This window comes from Amblyraja radiata, chromosome 18 (assembly GCF_010909765.2).
Source record: "Amblyraja radiata isolate CabotCenter1 chromosome 18, sAmbRad1.1.pri, whole genome shotgun sequence".
Classification (NCBI taxonomy): Eukaryota; Metazoa; Chordata; class Chondrichthyes; order Rajiformes; family Rajidae; genus Amblyraja; species Amblyraja radiata.
In genome coordinates, this window is record NC_045973.1 from 246,238 (window position 1) to 262,873 (window position 16,636).

Below are 16,636 nucleotides of genomic sequence, written 5' to 3' on the forward strand. Positions count from 1 at the left end.
GGAGCGGGGCCTTACATCATCGCATGGCGCGGCTTTAAATGGCCGCGGGACTTGTTAGCGCCCGCCGGGGGCTCCAACACCAAGACCCAGAGCAGGGCCTTGCATCGCCCGGCGCGGCTTTAATGGCCGCGGGACTTATTTACCATTGCCCGCCGGTGGCTTTGACTCTGACATCGGGAGGAGAATGAGGAGTGCAGGGGAGAGATAAGACTTTGCCTTCCATCAGAGTGAGGAGGAGATTCACTGTGATGGATGTTTGTGTAAATTGTGTTGTGTCTTGGTTCTTTTTCTTGTGTGTATGACTGCAGAAACCAAATTTCATTTGAACCTCAATGAGGTTCAAATGACACAAATAAATTGTATTGTATTGTATTGTATTGTATTGTAAGAAGAGTGGATGTACAATACCTGTGTTGGTGCTTCACAATTCCAGAACCTGACTAGAATTGTCTATATCGATATGTTTTGGGGAAACTGAGGCTCTATGAATGCACAAGCCATGCAAAATGAGAAGACAGGGACACAGATGTATCTAATCTCCCGTGGTTTATAACATTCACACGGTCCTAAAATAGGCGTCTTTCATCCCAAGAGCCTTTAGAAACATGCAGGAGTCATTTGTTTACCAGTGGCTTTTTATGTCAATGAGGATAGCGCGTTTAAATAACTGAATGCTTTACGGGAAATTTAGGGGGGGGGTTTTATTCCCCAACCTCAAATGTACCTCATTTAGGGTTCAATAATGCAAACATTGAAATGTTATAAAATATTTACATTATACAAAAATTGCATATAGCAAACAAAATATGATGCTAAAATGGAAAGGAATTAATACCTGTACCCATCATGAGGAACATGGTGGCCCTATGAAATACCAACATATTAACAATGGAAACTGCATAATTTTGTCCCCATCCCCAATGCCTTTACTCCATTGGAAGCCAAAACAAAGGCAGCATACCAATCGTCCAATCCATTCCACAGGAAAGTTTCCGTAAGACCATAACACATAGGAACAGAATTAGGTAATTCAGCCCGCAAGTACTCCGCCAGTAAATCATAGCTGATCTATCTTTCCCTCTCAACCTCTTTCTCCTGCCTTCACCCTTAACCTTTGATACCCTTACTAATCAAGAACCTACTAATCTCTTATTTTAAAATACTCAATAACGGCCTCCACAGCCGTCTGTGGCAATGAATTCACAGATTCACCACTCTCTAGCTAAAGAAATTCCTCCTCGTCTCCATTCTGAAGGTACATCTTTTTATTCTGTGGCTATGCCCTCTGGTCCTAGACACTCCCATTGCTGGAAACATCCTTTGCACGTCCTCTATATCTAGGCATTTCATTATTTGGTAGGTTTCAATGAAATGCACCCCTCATCCTTCTCAAATCCAGAAAGTACAGGCCCAGAGCCTTCAAATGCTCCTCATACGTTAAGCCAATCATCCCAGGGATCATTCCCCTAAACCTCCTCTGGATCCTTTCCAAATCCAGCAGATCCTTTCTGAGACATGGGGCCCAAAACTGCTCACAATATTCCAAATGTGGCCTCACTAGCACCTGGTAAAGTCCCTCAAAATGAATGCTAATATTGCATTTGCCTTCCTTACCGCCGACTAAACCTGCAATTTAAGCTTTTGGGAATCTGGCACCAGCAGTCCCAAGTCCCTTTGGACCTTTGATTTCTAAATCCTCTCCCCATTTAGAAAATAGTCTACTCCTTTATTCCTTCCACTAAAGTGCATGACCGTACATCTTTCTATGCTGTTTTCCATTTGTCACTTCTTTGTCCACTCTTCATACTGACCAAGTGCTTTTGCAGCATGCTGCTTGTTCAGCACTATCTGCTACTCCACCCATCTTTGCATCAACTACAAACCTGGCCAAAACCAGCAATTCCCTCAAGATTATTAAAATAAGAGAAAAAGTAGCGGACCCAACACTGACCCCTTCAGAACACCACTAGTCACTGACAGCCAACCCAAAAAATGCCCCATTTATTCCCACTCTTTGCATTCTGCCAGTCATCTAATCTTCTATCCATGCAAGTACCTTACCATGGGCTCCTTTTTTGTTTAGCAACCTCATGTGTGGCACCACGTGCCATTTTAGCATGACATTTAATGGAATAGCACCTGCTTCCGAGGTCAAGTCGCTAGTGAGTTTAACGGGTAAACATAGTAATTCCAGTATTAATAATTATATAATACTGTTTTATGTTCAACTGGTTTCAGGAACACATACAGAATGAAAAATTAGGTTTCACTAAAAGCTTGATGGATGAATACTCTCTCATGTTAAGATTAGTCAAATCAATTATCCAACCGAGACAAAAAATATATAGTTTGGTGCTGATATAAAGACATAGCATTAACAAGAACTCAAAAAATCATCACTTTACTGTTCATGCTTACCAATTTAATAACTAATGCAAGTATTGCAACATTGCAATCCTAGAGGCAAAACTTCAAAATTAAATTAAAGACCTTGAATATTAAAATATGCTGTTTACATACATCTGTGTTGATCTTTAGCCACAAGAGGTCTCTTGAGTTAATACAAGTCACAACTATGTTGCCAAACCTACATAACTGAAATATTCTAATTAGCAGTTACATTGTGTTGATAACTGCACAGCATCAAAACCAAGATCATCAAATAACAAGTAGAATGGATAAGGGAGAGCCAGTGGATGTGGTGTATCTGGACTTTCAAAAAGCCTTTGACAAGGTCCCACACAAGAGATTGGAGCTCATTGGGGTAGGGTATTGAGATGGATAGAGAACTGGCTGGCAGACAGGAAGCAAAGAGTAGGAATCAACGGGTCCTTTTCAGAATGGCAGGCAGTGACTAGTGGGGTGCCACAAGGCTCGGTGCTGGGTCCCCAGTTATTTACAATATATATTAACGATTTAGAGGGAATTAAATGTAACATCTCCAAGTTTGCAGATGACACAAAGCTGGGTGGCAGTGTGAGCTGCGGGGAGGATGCTATGAGGCTGCAGGGTGACTTGGATAGGTTGGGTAAGTGGGCAGATGCATGGCAGATGCAGTATAATGTGGATAAATGTGAGGTCATCCACTTTGGTGGCAAGAACAGGAAGGCATCTTAATGGTGTCAGATTAGGAAAAGGGGAGGTGCAACGGGACCTGGGTGTCCTTGTACATCAGTCACTGAAAGTAAGCATGAAGGTACAGTAGGTAGTGAAGAAATCTAATGGCATATTGGCCTTCATTGCAAGAGGATTTGAATTTAGGAGCGAGGAGGTTCTACCACACTTGTACAGGGATCTTGAGAGATTGCACCTGGAGTATTGTGCGCAATTTATTCTCAAAAATTATGGAACTGTAAAAAAAAAAAAAAAAAAATCAGACAAGGGAAACTACGCAACTTGGACAGCAATCAATCATCTAAGGAATGTGGTGGTTTGTATTGCTACCTGATCCTTCAGCGAATTAAACAAACAGGAGGACTGCAACCAATGAGCTTTTAACCACTGATTGGTAGTGGCATTGGTGAGAAGGCAAGGAACTCTCTCATTTTATTTGAAATCAAGTACACTCTACAAAATCACTATCTTTTCTTAAGGGAATGGAACCAGTTTTGGATCTCTGAGGAATTTATTTTCCAAAACATTAGCCATCCAGAGTCCGGAATGGCCAACTAGGATTATTCATATGCAGCATTTAAAAGAGCTGGATGTGTATCTGAAAAGCAGGACTAACTGCACTGGCCTGGCATAGCACCAGTATGCACTTCCTGTATCAAACCCGCCGACACGGGAGGTGCCGTGGTAGTCTGGCGCGTCGATCTCTACAAAGCTGAGGCCACGCGCCAACTCTCGGACACCTCCTCCTACTTACCCCTGGACCATGACCAGACGAGCACCAGGCCACCAACTCTAGCACCATCACCGACTTCATCAACTCCCACGCCCTGCGCGACCGAGCCTCCAACCTCATCGTTCCCTAGCCCCATACGACCCGATTTTACCTTCTCCCCAAAATCCACAAACCTGATTGCCCCGGTAGACCCATTGTCTCTGCCTGTTCGTGCCCTACCGAACACATTTCCAAATACCTTGACTCCATCCTATCCCCCTTGGTTAAATCCCTCCCCACCTATGTTCAAGACACCTACGACACTCTCCGTCGTCTCCGCGCATTCCATTCTCTAGGCCCTCATCCTCTCATCTTCACCATGGACGTTCAGTCACTCTACACCTCCATCCCCCACCAGGATGGTCTCTAAGCCCTCCGGTTCTTCCACGACCGGAGAAGCAACCTATACCCGGCCACTGATACTCTCCTCCGCCTAGTTGGTCCTTACCCTCAATAACTTCTCATTTGACTCCTCCCATTTCCTCCAAATACAAGGCGTAGCTATGGGCACACACATGGGCCCCAGTTACGCCTGCCTCTTTGTCGGGCACGTCAAACAATCCTTGTTCAATACATACCAGGGCCCCATCCCCGACCTCTACCTCCGTTACATTGACGACTGCTTTGGTGCCACCTCCTGCACCCACACACAACTGACTGACTTCATCCGCTTCACCACTAACTTCCATCCGGCACTCAAATACACCTGGACCATTTCCGACACTTCCCTACCATTCCTTGACCTCACTATCTCCATCGCAGGTGATAGACTTCTGACCGACATCCACTATAAACCCACTGACTCCCATGGCTATCTGGACTACACTTCTTCCCACCCTGCTTCCTGTAAGGACTCCATCCCCAACACCCAATTCCTCCGTTTACGCCGCATCTGCTCCCAGGATGAGGCGTCCCACACCAGGGCATCTGAAATGTCCTCATTCTTCAGGGAACGGGGGTTCCCCTCTCCCACCATAGATGAGGCTCGCACCAGGGTCTCTTCCATACCCCGTAACACTGCTCTCTCTCCCCATCCCCCCACTCGCAACAAGGGCAGAGTCTCCCTAGTCCTCACCTTTCACCCCACTAGCCGTCACATACAACTAGTAATCCTCCTTCAGTTTCACCACATCCAACGTGACCCCACCACTCGCCACATCTTCCCATCTCCCCCCCATGTCTGCTTTCCGCAAAGACCGCTCCCTCCGTAACTCCCTTGTCAATTCTTCCCTTCCCTCCCGTACCACCCCCTCCCCGGGCACTTTCCCTTGCAACCTCGAGATGCTACACTTGTCGCTTTACCTCCCCCCTCGACTCCATTCAAGGACCCAAGCAGTCGTTCCTGGTGCGACAGAGGTTCACCTGCATCTCCTCCAACCTCATCTATTGCGTCCGCTGCTCTAGATGTCAGCTGATCTACATCGGTGAGACCAAGCAGAGGTTGGGCGATCGTTTCACCGAACACCTCCGCTCGGTCCGCATTAACCAACCTGACCTCCCAGTGGCTCAGCACTTCAATTCCCCCTCCCATTCCGTATCCGACCTCTCTGTCCTGGGTCTCCTCCATGGCCAGGGCGAGCAGCACCGGAAATTGGAGGAACAGCACCTCATATTCCGCTTGGGGAGTCTGCATCCTGGGAGCATGAACATTGAATTCTCCGAATGTTGTTAGCCCTTGCTGTCTTCCTATCTCTCCCTCAGCCCTCGGGCTCCTCCTCCTCAAATTTTCATCGTTTTCATCGAAGGAGCCCGTTGGACACCAAAAGTGTGACATTAAAAACTTCCACATTTAGTCATGAATATTTAACTCATAAATAAACTTCATAATGGCCCCTCATACATATACGTTTTGATAATGATCTAGGGATCTTCAATACCAGGAGAAAAATACAGTAACATAAAGTAGCGATGTTACAAAACTTACCTTCAGCGGCGCTGCAGTTCTGCCACTGGCCGTGTGCGCGACTTTGGCGCATTTGAGGGGGGGAGGCGGGATTAAAATGAAGTTTTCTACTGCTTATCGGAGGCAGACTTCCTCGGGCTGTCAGCTGCTGAAGAAAAATCGATCCGACTTCCGTTCTCGATTTAAAAAATTTTTTAATCGCTAGACAATTTAATAATTACATTAAAATAAAAAGCGACTTCTATGGCGGGACTGTCATATGGTGAGAGAATGGAGCAGATGGGCTTGTACACTGTGGAGTTTAGAAGGATGAGAGGGTATCTCATTGAAACATATAAAATTGTTAAGGGTTTGGACACGCTAGAGGCAGGAAACTTGTTCCCAATTTTGGGGGAGTCCAGAACCAGGGGCCACAGTTTAAGAATAAGGAGTAAGGCATTTAGAACGGAGACTAGGAAACACTTTTTCTCACAGAGAGTGGTGAGTCTGTGGAATTCTCTGCCTCAGAGGGCAATGGAGGCAGGTTCTCTGGATGCTTCCAAGAGAGAGCTAGATAGGGCTCCTAAAAATAGCGGAGTCAGGGGATATGGGGGGAAGGCAGGAATGGGATATTGATTGGGGATGATCAGCCATGATCACATTGAATGGTGGTGCTGGCTCGAAGGGCCGAATGGCCTACTGCTGCACCTATTGTCTATTGCCTAACGCCCTCAACGTGACAGATCGCATGAACGGGACAAAACAAAATGTAAGTCGTTTATTTTACATGTAATCTTGTTTCTTGGGATGGCTTTAATCAAATTTTACGATGCGAAAATGTGATTTGGGCCCCATATGAACCGGCAGTGTTTTTCCTGCCGATATGGGGTTCAAATTCACCGCGAATGCAACGTTCCAATCGATCGCGTTCCAGAAAAACCCACTCGCAAGATGATTTAAATGTTCTTTATTTTTGGACAATCATGTCATAAGAGCATCTAAATCGTCTATATTTTGTGTTATTGTCTATCCATAGTCAATATTTTTATACTAAATATCAGTTTTAGTCCCATGTATTGTCCAAAAAAATAATAATTTTAATTATATTGAGTGGATGTTTCTAGATTAATTTATGGGAATTAAACATTAAATTCCTTCCATCTGGCATATAAATTCATGACTGAGATTTAAAAATCATGTTATATTGTGAATTCTTGTGTGAATGGGATTAGTTTGTTATTTGGATACTTAGGCTATTTAAAAAATATATCCTTTTCTTAAGAAATGGAATCTACAGGACATTCTTAATGGGAAAGTAGTGGGCAGAAAGACATCTCATGCGTGGTTTGAAGAGCAAAAACTTGTTGTTTACAATGCCAAAATTGAAAAGTTGAGGAAAAACAAGGTGTACAGAGTTGCTTATTGGTTACAATCTGAAGAGTATGATGATGCTACTGATTATGATATGCCAATGTACCAGCTAGCAACTGATTTTATGCATAAAGACTTGGTCTATTGCTAGAAATTGTAATTTATTTACCTATCTGTTACGGACTTACAGCATATAATACAATAATATTAAAGTTCTTATCTTGAGAATATCACATTTTTGAATTTTCAAGAGAGTCTGGGTGTTTATTACTATTTCCGTCACAGCGGTCAATTTTGTAATTAGGTACAATTAGGTAATTAACTAATTATATGCTTTAATTTCAGGTCATCCAAGTAAGATGTTTTATATTTGTTTCAGAATGCTTCAATCTATAATAACTGAAAATTTCATTCAGTTCTCTTGATTTTTCAGAAGGTTATGGGCTTTTGACTGTCCTCGATCACAGCTGTTGTGTTAAGTCAATGGAAAAGCAATAGGGAACAAGATGCTAATTTCCGGGTATGAAAATGGCCATAACTTTTTTATTACTGAAGATATGAAAGTGAATTAGCTGTCAAAATTAAACTTTTTATGTTTTATCTGATGGGATAAATTGCAGACTTGATTTTTTAAATCTCAAAATTTTGTAACATTGCTACATAAAGGTAATACAGTGCAGTAAAGATCCCGTAACGGTCGTTGTGCTTGGTGTCCATTGTCACAAAGGCCGTTACCGGGATCGGTACCTCCATAAGTTAAACCACGGAGGCTCCAAACCTCGAATGCTATTCAAACACCCAACGAGGTATCCTATGGTAGTAGCGATTCTTGGGTGAGTTAATTATTTTTTCTTATTTTCCAAAGTAATATATCTAAAACATTGTGGTGTCAAAAACGCAACGACCGTTTACCATATATTTTCCGACTTTTTAAAATCAATTAAAAAAACTTTTTTGGACATAAATCAAAACTAAGAAACCTTCAATTTGGCAACACACCGTCTCTTGTTTACCTGTCGTATGGACCAAGTCACTAACTTTCGGGAAGCTCTGCAATGACCATTTTGGAGACATTTTACCTACAAAAAAAATCAGCCCAAATCAAACTAACTGACGAATCATCGGCCATCGATAGGTCAAATCCATATGGTAATGTACCATTTAGATCACATTGGTGAAAATGTTTGGTTCTCGCTAATAATGTAACGGTCGTTTTCTGGGACACCAAACCTTTTAGTGTCCACCGTAACGTACGTTTGTGTGTATGATGTGTAACGCGCGTTGCGGTGTCCACTCAGATGGATGCAGTATTCTACTACATGATCAGGTGAATGAAGTGGAAACGGTGTTTGCAATTTTATTGTTCCATGTAGTATTATTCATTAACATAGAAAGGAATAAGAAATACGTGCACTTACTGTGCAAACCAGGTTACTGGTGGACACCACGCAACCTCCGTTACACAAAATGTATTTGTGTATTCTGATGCCATTTTCAGAAACTTGCCATCAATATGTTATCTTTTCTTATATTTGTTGTTGATACTATGTTAGTCATGAACTCAATAAAGTGCTTGTCAACTTTTTTGAAGAAATGTGAAATTGGACCCCATTTGTCACATTCTTGCGTGCAGTATTGTAAAAAGACACATATTATGATATATTTGTGTATTACTGCATTTACAAGCCTGTTAAGCTGCAGCAAGTAAGAATATCATCAGTCTGCTGTTGGTATATATGACAATTAACACTCAACTTGACTTGAAAGTGTTTGATTAGCTGTATCCAAAGTGTGTGGGCAGGTGCCTAATGATGCAATGCCCCATTAAAAATCATAACTAACCCTACTGTTTAAAGTTTGCAGAAGACCATAGATACTACAGAAAAAATATCCATTACTTCTGTATAATTTGTTAGGATACATATTGTCATTATTGCCACAACTATTACACTATGCAACAATGGATGACATATATACCTTTGTTAAAGTAACAATGCTAGAGTGTTAATTGTCATATGTACCAAAACAATGACAAACTTACTTGCAGTAGCACAATAGTTTTGTAAACACAGTATGCAATAGATAACATAATAAACAAACAAAAGTTCAATAAATGTTTAAAAAGCAATCTAGTGCAAAATCAAAAGCCCGAAGTGCAACCAAGACAGTTTGAAATTTAGTTGATGTTTTTAGTGTTAAATATCCTGATGGATGTTGGGAAGAAGCCATTTTTAGACTCCTATTCCTTCTTCCTGGTGGCAGGAGTGAAATGAGTGAGGCCTGGCTGGTGTGGGTCCTTAATGATGCTGGATGCCTTTTTGAGGCGGTGCCTCCAATAGATCCCTCCGATGATGGGGAGGTCAGTACCCATAATAGACCGGGCACTTTTTGTACTCTGCTTCATTCCTGGGCATTTGGGTTGCTATGGGAACCAGGCTATGATATAATCAGTCAATATGCTCACTACTGCAGACCTGTAGAAGTTCAAGAGAGTATTCGTTGACATACCCAATCTCCTCAAAGAAGTAGAAGCCTTGATTAGATTTCTTTATGATTGCCCTTGGGATGGTGAAATTGTGACTCGGGAGAGTTGCAAGTTCCGTCCTGGTGCGGTGATGAGATTTATTAAATATCTTTTCAATAATTGAATTTACCCTCAGATCGGGGCAGCAGAACTGCTGCTTTACAGCACCAGAGACACAGGGTCGATCATGACTATGGGTGCTTGTCTGCACGGAGTGTGTACATACACCCTGTGACCACGTTGGTTTCCAACCACTCCCATTCCTACTCCTCGGTTTGTAGGTTAATTGGCATCGGTAAAATTGTGAATTGTCCCAAGTGTAGGATGGTGTTCGTGTGATCGCTGGTCGCCACAGACTTGGTGGGCCGAAGAGCCTGTTTTCACGCTGTATGTCTCAAGTCTAAAGAAACTACTACTCTCAACTCTAACATAAAATGTTGAAAATTGACCCGTTTCAGGAGATACGAAAATACTGTAAATCATCTGTGAATCAAAGTGAAAATGTCTTCGTTCACCTCAAATATTTTGGTGACTTGCACCTATCTAGTGAAACTTCAACATCACGTTATACAGCAACATACAGGAATTGGAGTGTACTACTTTATGTAATGCTGGATAATAATCTGGACTGCATCATGGTCACGCGTGTTCTAGAAAACATATCTAATTATGCTTTCAGAACCTGACCAACACCGTGCAAAGAAATGGTAGCACCCTCAAGCTTTTATTGATTTCTCTCTACAAATAATGTTTAACATTTATAATTTTAATCACATCAATACTCCAAGTAAGGAAACTATATAGGACAGTTTAAAAAACATTTCCCGCTATAAGTGCACCCGAACACTCTATTGCGCATTCCGCTTTTTCATTTAACGCGATGAAATCAAATGAAAACCTCAGTGTTCAAACCCAGATTATGTTCAAAAGTTACCGTTAATTCGTTCACTGGAATAATTTTAAATTATGATTTCTTCAATTTACAACCGGATTCTTTCGAGCAAAGCACTGAATGATATTCGGTGCAATTTAACTTGCGTAACGAGGCGATAAAAAGACTGGGCACTACCGCCGGCCTTCAGATTATTCCAATCACAGCTCAGCTTCCCGGGAGGACAATATCATTAACGCGAAGTCAGGGGGCGACCATTGCTCTGGTTTAGACCTCAGTTTTCCACAACTCCATTCAGAAAGAAAGAATAAAGAGTTATTACTAATTATATCTTATGACGTAAATGTGTCCAGTTTCAATCGTATACGGCCGGCAACGACGCGCATCATCCGCCTGCCTGTCTGTCTGTCTGTGTGTGTGTCTGTCGCGGCACCAAACCACAACTGTGCCAGTTATACAAGAAGTTACTGGAATGTTTAAACCATCTGGTATCTGCTCACGTTGTGAATTATTGTACACTCGGATTTGATTACACAGCAGATTGGGATGTTAGTGCAGCTAAAGCAATGTTACACATGGATCATTTCATCCATCCATTCAGCATCTTACCTGCAGCTCGCACCAGGCCACCTCCAGCCACGTCTCAGCATCTAGACCCTTGTACACCGTCTTGAAGGAGCCGCGACCCAGCTCAATGTCGAACTTGAGGAACCTGCCGTCGGGAGAGGTGGCGACCGCCTTCATCTCAGCTTCCTCCTCGTTCTCCTCGCTCTGGCCCTGCGGCAGCTCCCGGCCACCCGCGACCCCCGGGCTCTCCATCTCCATCTCCATCTCCCGCTCCCCATCGCGGCTGTCCGTGTCCCCGGCCTCATCTCCCCGGCTCTCGGTGCTCGATCCCTCGGCCTCTGCTCCCCCCGGCAGCGACCCCGACCCCGGCCCCGACCCCGGCGGCACCGTCCTCCTCACGAAGCGCTGCGGGTGGTCGTGGTCGTGGTCGTGGGCGGGCGCTGCGTGTGGACACCTCCACATCCCCGCAGCCGCGGCCCCGCTCCGGCCACAGACATCACCCTCAGCCCCGGCCTCGCCACTGTCCCCGGACCCGGACCCTGCCCCGGCCAACGGGCCGCTCTGTCCCGCTGTGGCGTCGCCCGGCTCCAGCTCCGTCTCCAGCTCCAGCTCCGTCTCCAGCACCAGCTCGGGCTCCAGCTCCGTCTCCAGCTCGGGCTCCAGCTCCGTCTCCCGCTCGGGCTCCAGCTCCGTCTCCCGCTCGGGCTCCAGCTCCGTCTCCCGCTCGGGCTCCGTCTCCCGCTCGGGCTCCAGCTTCCCGCCGCCGCCACTCACCTCAGGCTGCGGCTCCATGGCGGAGTGTGTCGCGGGGGGGGGGGGGGAGGAGGGGGCGGCGCCCAGATAACGGCCCACGCTCCCACGCAGGCGGCGGGCGCGTGCCCGATAGCCAGGGGTGACATCTCGTTGCGCGTGCCCGGTGCTGCGGAGCGGACAGAAGTAACTGCGTTAGATCACCGGGTCCGCAACATCACTGCTCGTTGTCTCGGTGCACGGCATGGGCGCTGGATACTGCACGGCACGGGCGCTGCACATTGCATGGGCGCTGCACTTTGCATGGGCGCTGCACATTGCATGGGCGCTGGATACTGCACGGCATGGGCGCTGCACATTGCATGGGCGCTGGATACTGCACGGCACGGGCGCTGCACATTGCATGGGCGCTAGTACTGCACGGCACGGGCGCTGCACTTTGCATGGGCGCTGCACTTTGCATGGGCGCTGGGCGCTGCACATTGCATAAGCATCTCTGTTTTTAAGGAACTTGTCACAAGCCGAAAGGGAGCAACGCCAGAGTTTTGCTTGTACTAAAGAACCAATGAATTGATTGAAATATGAAGTCCAAAATTGATGCAGGTGGTGTTATAGGAGCTGTTTTTCTTGATTTACAAAAAGCCTTTGATACTGTGAACCATCAGATCTTGATGACCAAACTGTCCTATTTTAACCTCTCTTTGAGCACGATGAAATGGATTGAGTCATATATGGTACAGAGAGAACAATGTGTTAGAGTGCATAACAGTAAATCTGCAACTTCTAAAAACCCTCTTGGTGTACCTCAAGGTTCAATCTTGGGACCGTTATTATTCAGTCTGTACATTAATGATTTACCAAGTAGCTGTCCATCAAATGTGACTTGCCAGATGTATGCTGACGATGCAGTTGTGTATGTACATGCCAAAAGCAGACATCAAACTGCACACGACCTATCAGCTGCTATGATTAATGTGTCAAACTGGTTGCAGTTTTCTGATTTGCATCTAAATTTGTCAAAGACTGTCTGTATGTTTTTCTCCAAAAAGGCAAGTACAGATGCAGATCCGGATGTGTTTGTTCATGGAACAAAACTTAAAATTGTAAAGGAGTTTAAATATTTAGGAATCGTGATTGACTCACAGCTCGGTTTTAAACAACAGGTAAAAAGAACAGTGAATTTAAATAAATTTAATTTGTCCAATTTTAGATATTAGGAATAATTTAACTACTGATTCGGCTAAATTATATTTTAATGCTATGATTATGCCATACATGACCTGCGGTATAACGACTTGGTCATTGGCATGTAAGTCCACGATAAAGCCTGTTGAAATTGTTTACAAACAAGCCTTAAAAACTCTTGATAAAAAGTCCAGAATGTACCATCACTGCAGCATCCTTAAAAAAATTGATCTGCTGAGCTGGGAAAATGTAATAAATTATTCAGACTCAATTTTAGTTTATAAAATCATCCATGGACTAGCCCCACCTCCGTTAAAAGAATTTTTAAAGAAGAACATAAATAGGTCGACAAGAGCAGCATCCAGGGGTGATTGTGTTGTCCCGTTTAAGAAAAGTGTATTTGGCCAGACAGTATTTTCCTATAGAGCGTCGCATACCTGGAACGCGATCCCCTGCTTCATACGGGATCTGCCAACCATCACCACATTTACAAAACTCAAAAAATGGTTACTGGAAAATCAAACCTGTATTCATAATCAACCGTATCTGGCAGTCTTTTATTGTTACTTTTTAACTTTATTGTCTGTTTTGTTATGTTTTTTGTTTGTCTTTTGTTTTGTTTTGATTATTTTCTTATGGATTGAATGTGTTGTCATGTGTTAACCTGGTTTACCATAGGGACTACAGATGGAAATTAGCCTATAGCTATAATCTTGCGTATTGCATGCAAATGTTTATAAATATGCACTGTCCTTAATAAAAACATCTAAAAAAAACAAAAAAATAAAAAAAATAATAAAAAGATATGACGTGTAATTAACTAAAGACTCCTATGATTCAAAATCGCCTTGTTGCCCTTTGCGACTGCTGCACATTGTAGCAATGTTACAAAATTTTGAGATTTAAAAAATCAAGTCTGCAATTTATCCCATCAGAAAAAGCATAAAAAGAAGTTTAATTTGACACCTAATTCACTTTCATATCTATCTTCAGTATTAAAAAAGTTATGTCCATTTTCATACTCGGAAATTAGCTTATTGTTCCCTATTGCTTTCCCATTGACGTAACACAAAAACTGTGATCGAGGACAGTCAAAAGCCCCTAACTTTCTTAAAAATTAAGAGAACTGAAATAAATTTTCAGTTATTATAGATTGAAGCATTCTGAAACAAATATGAAACAATCTTACTTGGATGACCTGAAATTTAAATTTAATTTGTCCAATTTTAGATATATTAGGAATAATTTAACTACTGATTTGGCTAAATTATATTTTAATGCTATGATTATGCCATACATGACCTACGGTATAACGACTTGGTCATTGGCATGTAAGTCCACGATAAAGCCTGTTGAAATTGCTTACAAACAAGCCTTAAAAACTCTTGATAAAAAGTCCAGAATGAACCATCACTGCAGCATCCTTAAAAAATGTGATCTGCTGAGCTGGGAAAATGTAATAAATTATTCAGACTCAATTTTAGTTTATAAAATCATCCATGGACTAGCCCAACTCCGTTAAAAGAATTTATAAAGAAGAACATAAATAGGTCGACAAGAGCAGCATCCAGGGGTGATTGTGTTGTCCCGTTTAAGAAAAGTGTATTTGGCCAGACAGTATTTTCCTATAGAGCGTCGCATACCTGGAACGCGATCCCCTGCTTCATACGGGATCTGCCAACCAACCAAAAAGGCACAGCAGCGCCTTTACTTCCTGAGGAGGCTCAAGAAAGCCCACCTGTCCCCCCAGATCCTGACCAACTTCTACCGGTGTACCATCGAGAGCATCCTGACCACCTGCTTCACGGTATGGTACAGCAGCTGCACTGTTGCGGACAGGAAGGCACTACAACGGGTGGTGAAAACCGCGCAGCACATCATCGGTGCCCCGCTCCCTGCCATGGATGCCCTCCACCGAAAACGGTGTCTGAAACGGGCTGGGAAGATCATTAAAGACCCCTCCCACCCCAACCATGGACTGTTTGCCCTCCTCCCATCAGGGAGGCGGTACAGGAGCCTCAGGTCTTGTACCAGTAGGATGAGGAACAGCTTCTACAATCATACCGTTGCATTGCTGAACTCGGAGTCCCGCCGATAGATTCCTCCGGTCCCTCCGTCCCCATTGTTTAATTATTCTGTATTTTTTATTATTCTGTATCCTCTTTTTTTTTATATTTCTATATTGCACTACTACGGACTGACGCAAAACTGCATTTCGTTGTACCCATACTCAGTATTTGTGCCATGACATTAAAGTTGAATTGAATTGAATTGAATTGAATTGAATCACCACATTTACAAAACTCAAAAAATGGTTACTGGAAAATCAAACCTGTATTCATAATCAACCGTAATATAATCATCTGGCAGTCTTTTATTGTTACTTTTTAACTTTATTGTCTGTTTTGTTATGTTTTTTGTTTGTCTTTTGTTTTGTTTTGATTATTTTCTTATGGATTGAATGTGTTGTGATGTGTTAACCTGGTTTACCAGAGGGACTACAGATGGAAATTAGCCTATAGCTATAATCTTGCGTATTGCATGCAAATGTTTATAAATATGCACTGTCCTTAATAAAAACATCTAAAAAAAACAAAAAAATAAAAAAAATAAAAAAAAGATATGACGTGTAATTAACTAAAGACTCCTATGATTCAAAATCGCCTTGTTGCCCTTTGCGACTGCTGCACATTGTAGCAATGTTACAAAATTTTGAGATTTAAAAAATCAAGTCTGCAATTTATCCCATCAGAAAAAGCATAAAAAGAAGTTTAATTTGACACCTAATTCACTTTCATATCTTCAGTATTAAAAAAGTTATGTCCATTTTCATACTCGGAAATTAGCATATTGTTCCCTATTGCTTTCCCATTGACGTAACACAAAAACTGTGATCGAGGACAGTCAAAAGCCCCTAACTTTCTTAAAAATTAAGAGAACTGAAATAAATTTTCAGTTATTATAGATTGAAGCCTTCTGAAACAAATATGAAACAATCTTACTTGGATGACCTGAAATTAAAGCATATAATTAGTTAGTTACCCAATTGACATATTTCCGGTGGCGCTGGTGCTAGCTGCCTCCACCTTCAGTCCGGTATCTTTTGTTTTTTTTGTTATGTTGAAGTGTGTTTTTTTTAATGTCTTTATGTGGGGGAAGAGGGTACGGTAAGGGGGATACCTTCCTTCAGTCGCTTCCTGGAGAGGATGCGACTATTATTCGAGTCGCATCCTCGCCCCCTCGCCCCCCCCCCCCCCCCCCCCATACAATACAGCGGCCTACCTACTGGATTGGCGCGGCCTTACCTGCCGGGACCGAACAGAGCTCCAGCAGCAGCAGCGGCGCAGCGTTGGAAACATGGCGGGGCGGGCGATGACTTACCGGGGATCGCCGTTTGGAGCTCCGGAGTGCTGGGCCTGCTGCACCGACATCGCGGAGCTTTGTTTCGCGGAGCTCCCAACGCGGGCAGCGCTGATCAACATCGCGGAGTCCTGCGACTCCGCCCGGCTCGGCCTGTGGACTCAGGAGCCGCGGACACCGGTGGGAGGCGGCTGATCGGGAAGTCCGGGCCGCTGAGGA

At 43.5% G+C, this 16,636-nt stretch overlaps 1 protein-coding gene across 8 annotated transcripts in view; it reads right to left on the minus strand.

Moving 5' to 3' along the window:
- Positions 1-11,928, minus strand: part of wnk2 (WNK lysine deficient protein kinase 2) — a 150,555-nt gene extending 138,627 nt beyond the window's left edge. For all 8 annotated transcript variants that reach the window (XM_033036529.1, XM_033036526.1, XM_033036524.1 and 5 more), the window contains exon 1: positions 11,165-11,928. In XM_033036529.1, coding sequence (XP_032892420.1) covers positions 11,165-11,914 — 750 coding nt within the window. In that variant the 5' untranslated portion in view covers positions 11,915-11,928. The remainder of the gene's footprint in view (positions 1-11,164) is intronic.
- Positions 11,929-16,636: the final 4,708 nt, after the last annotated feature.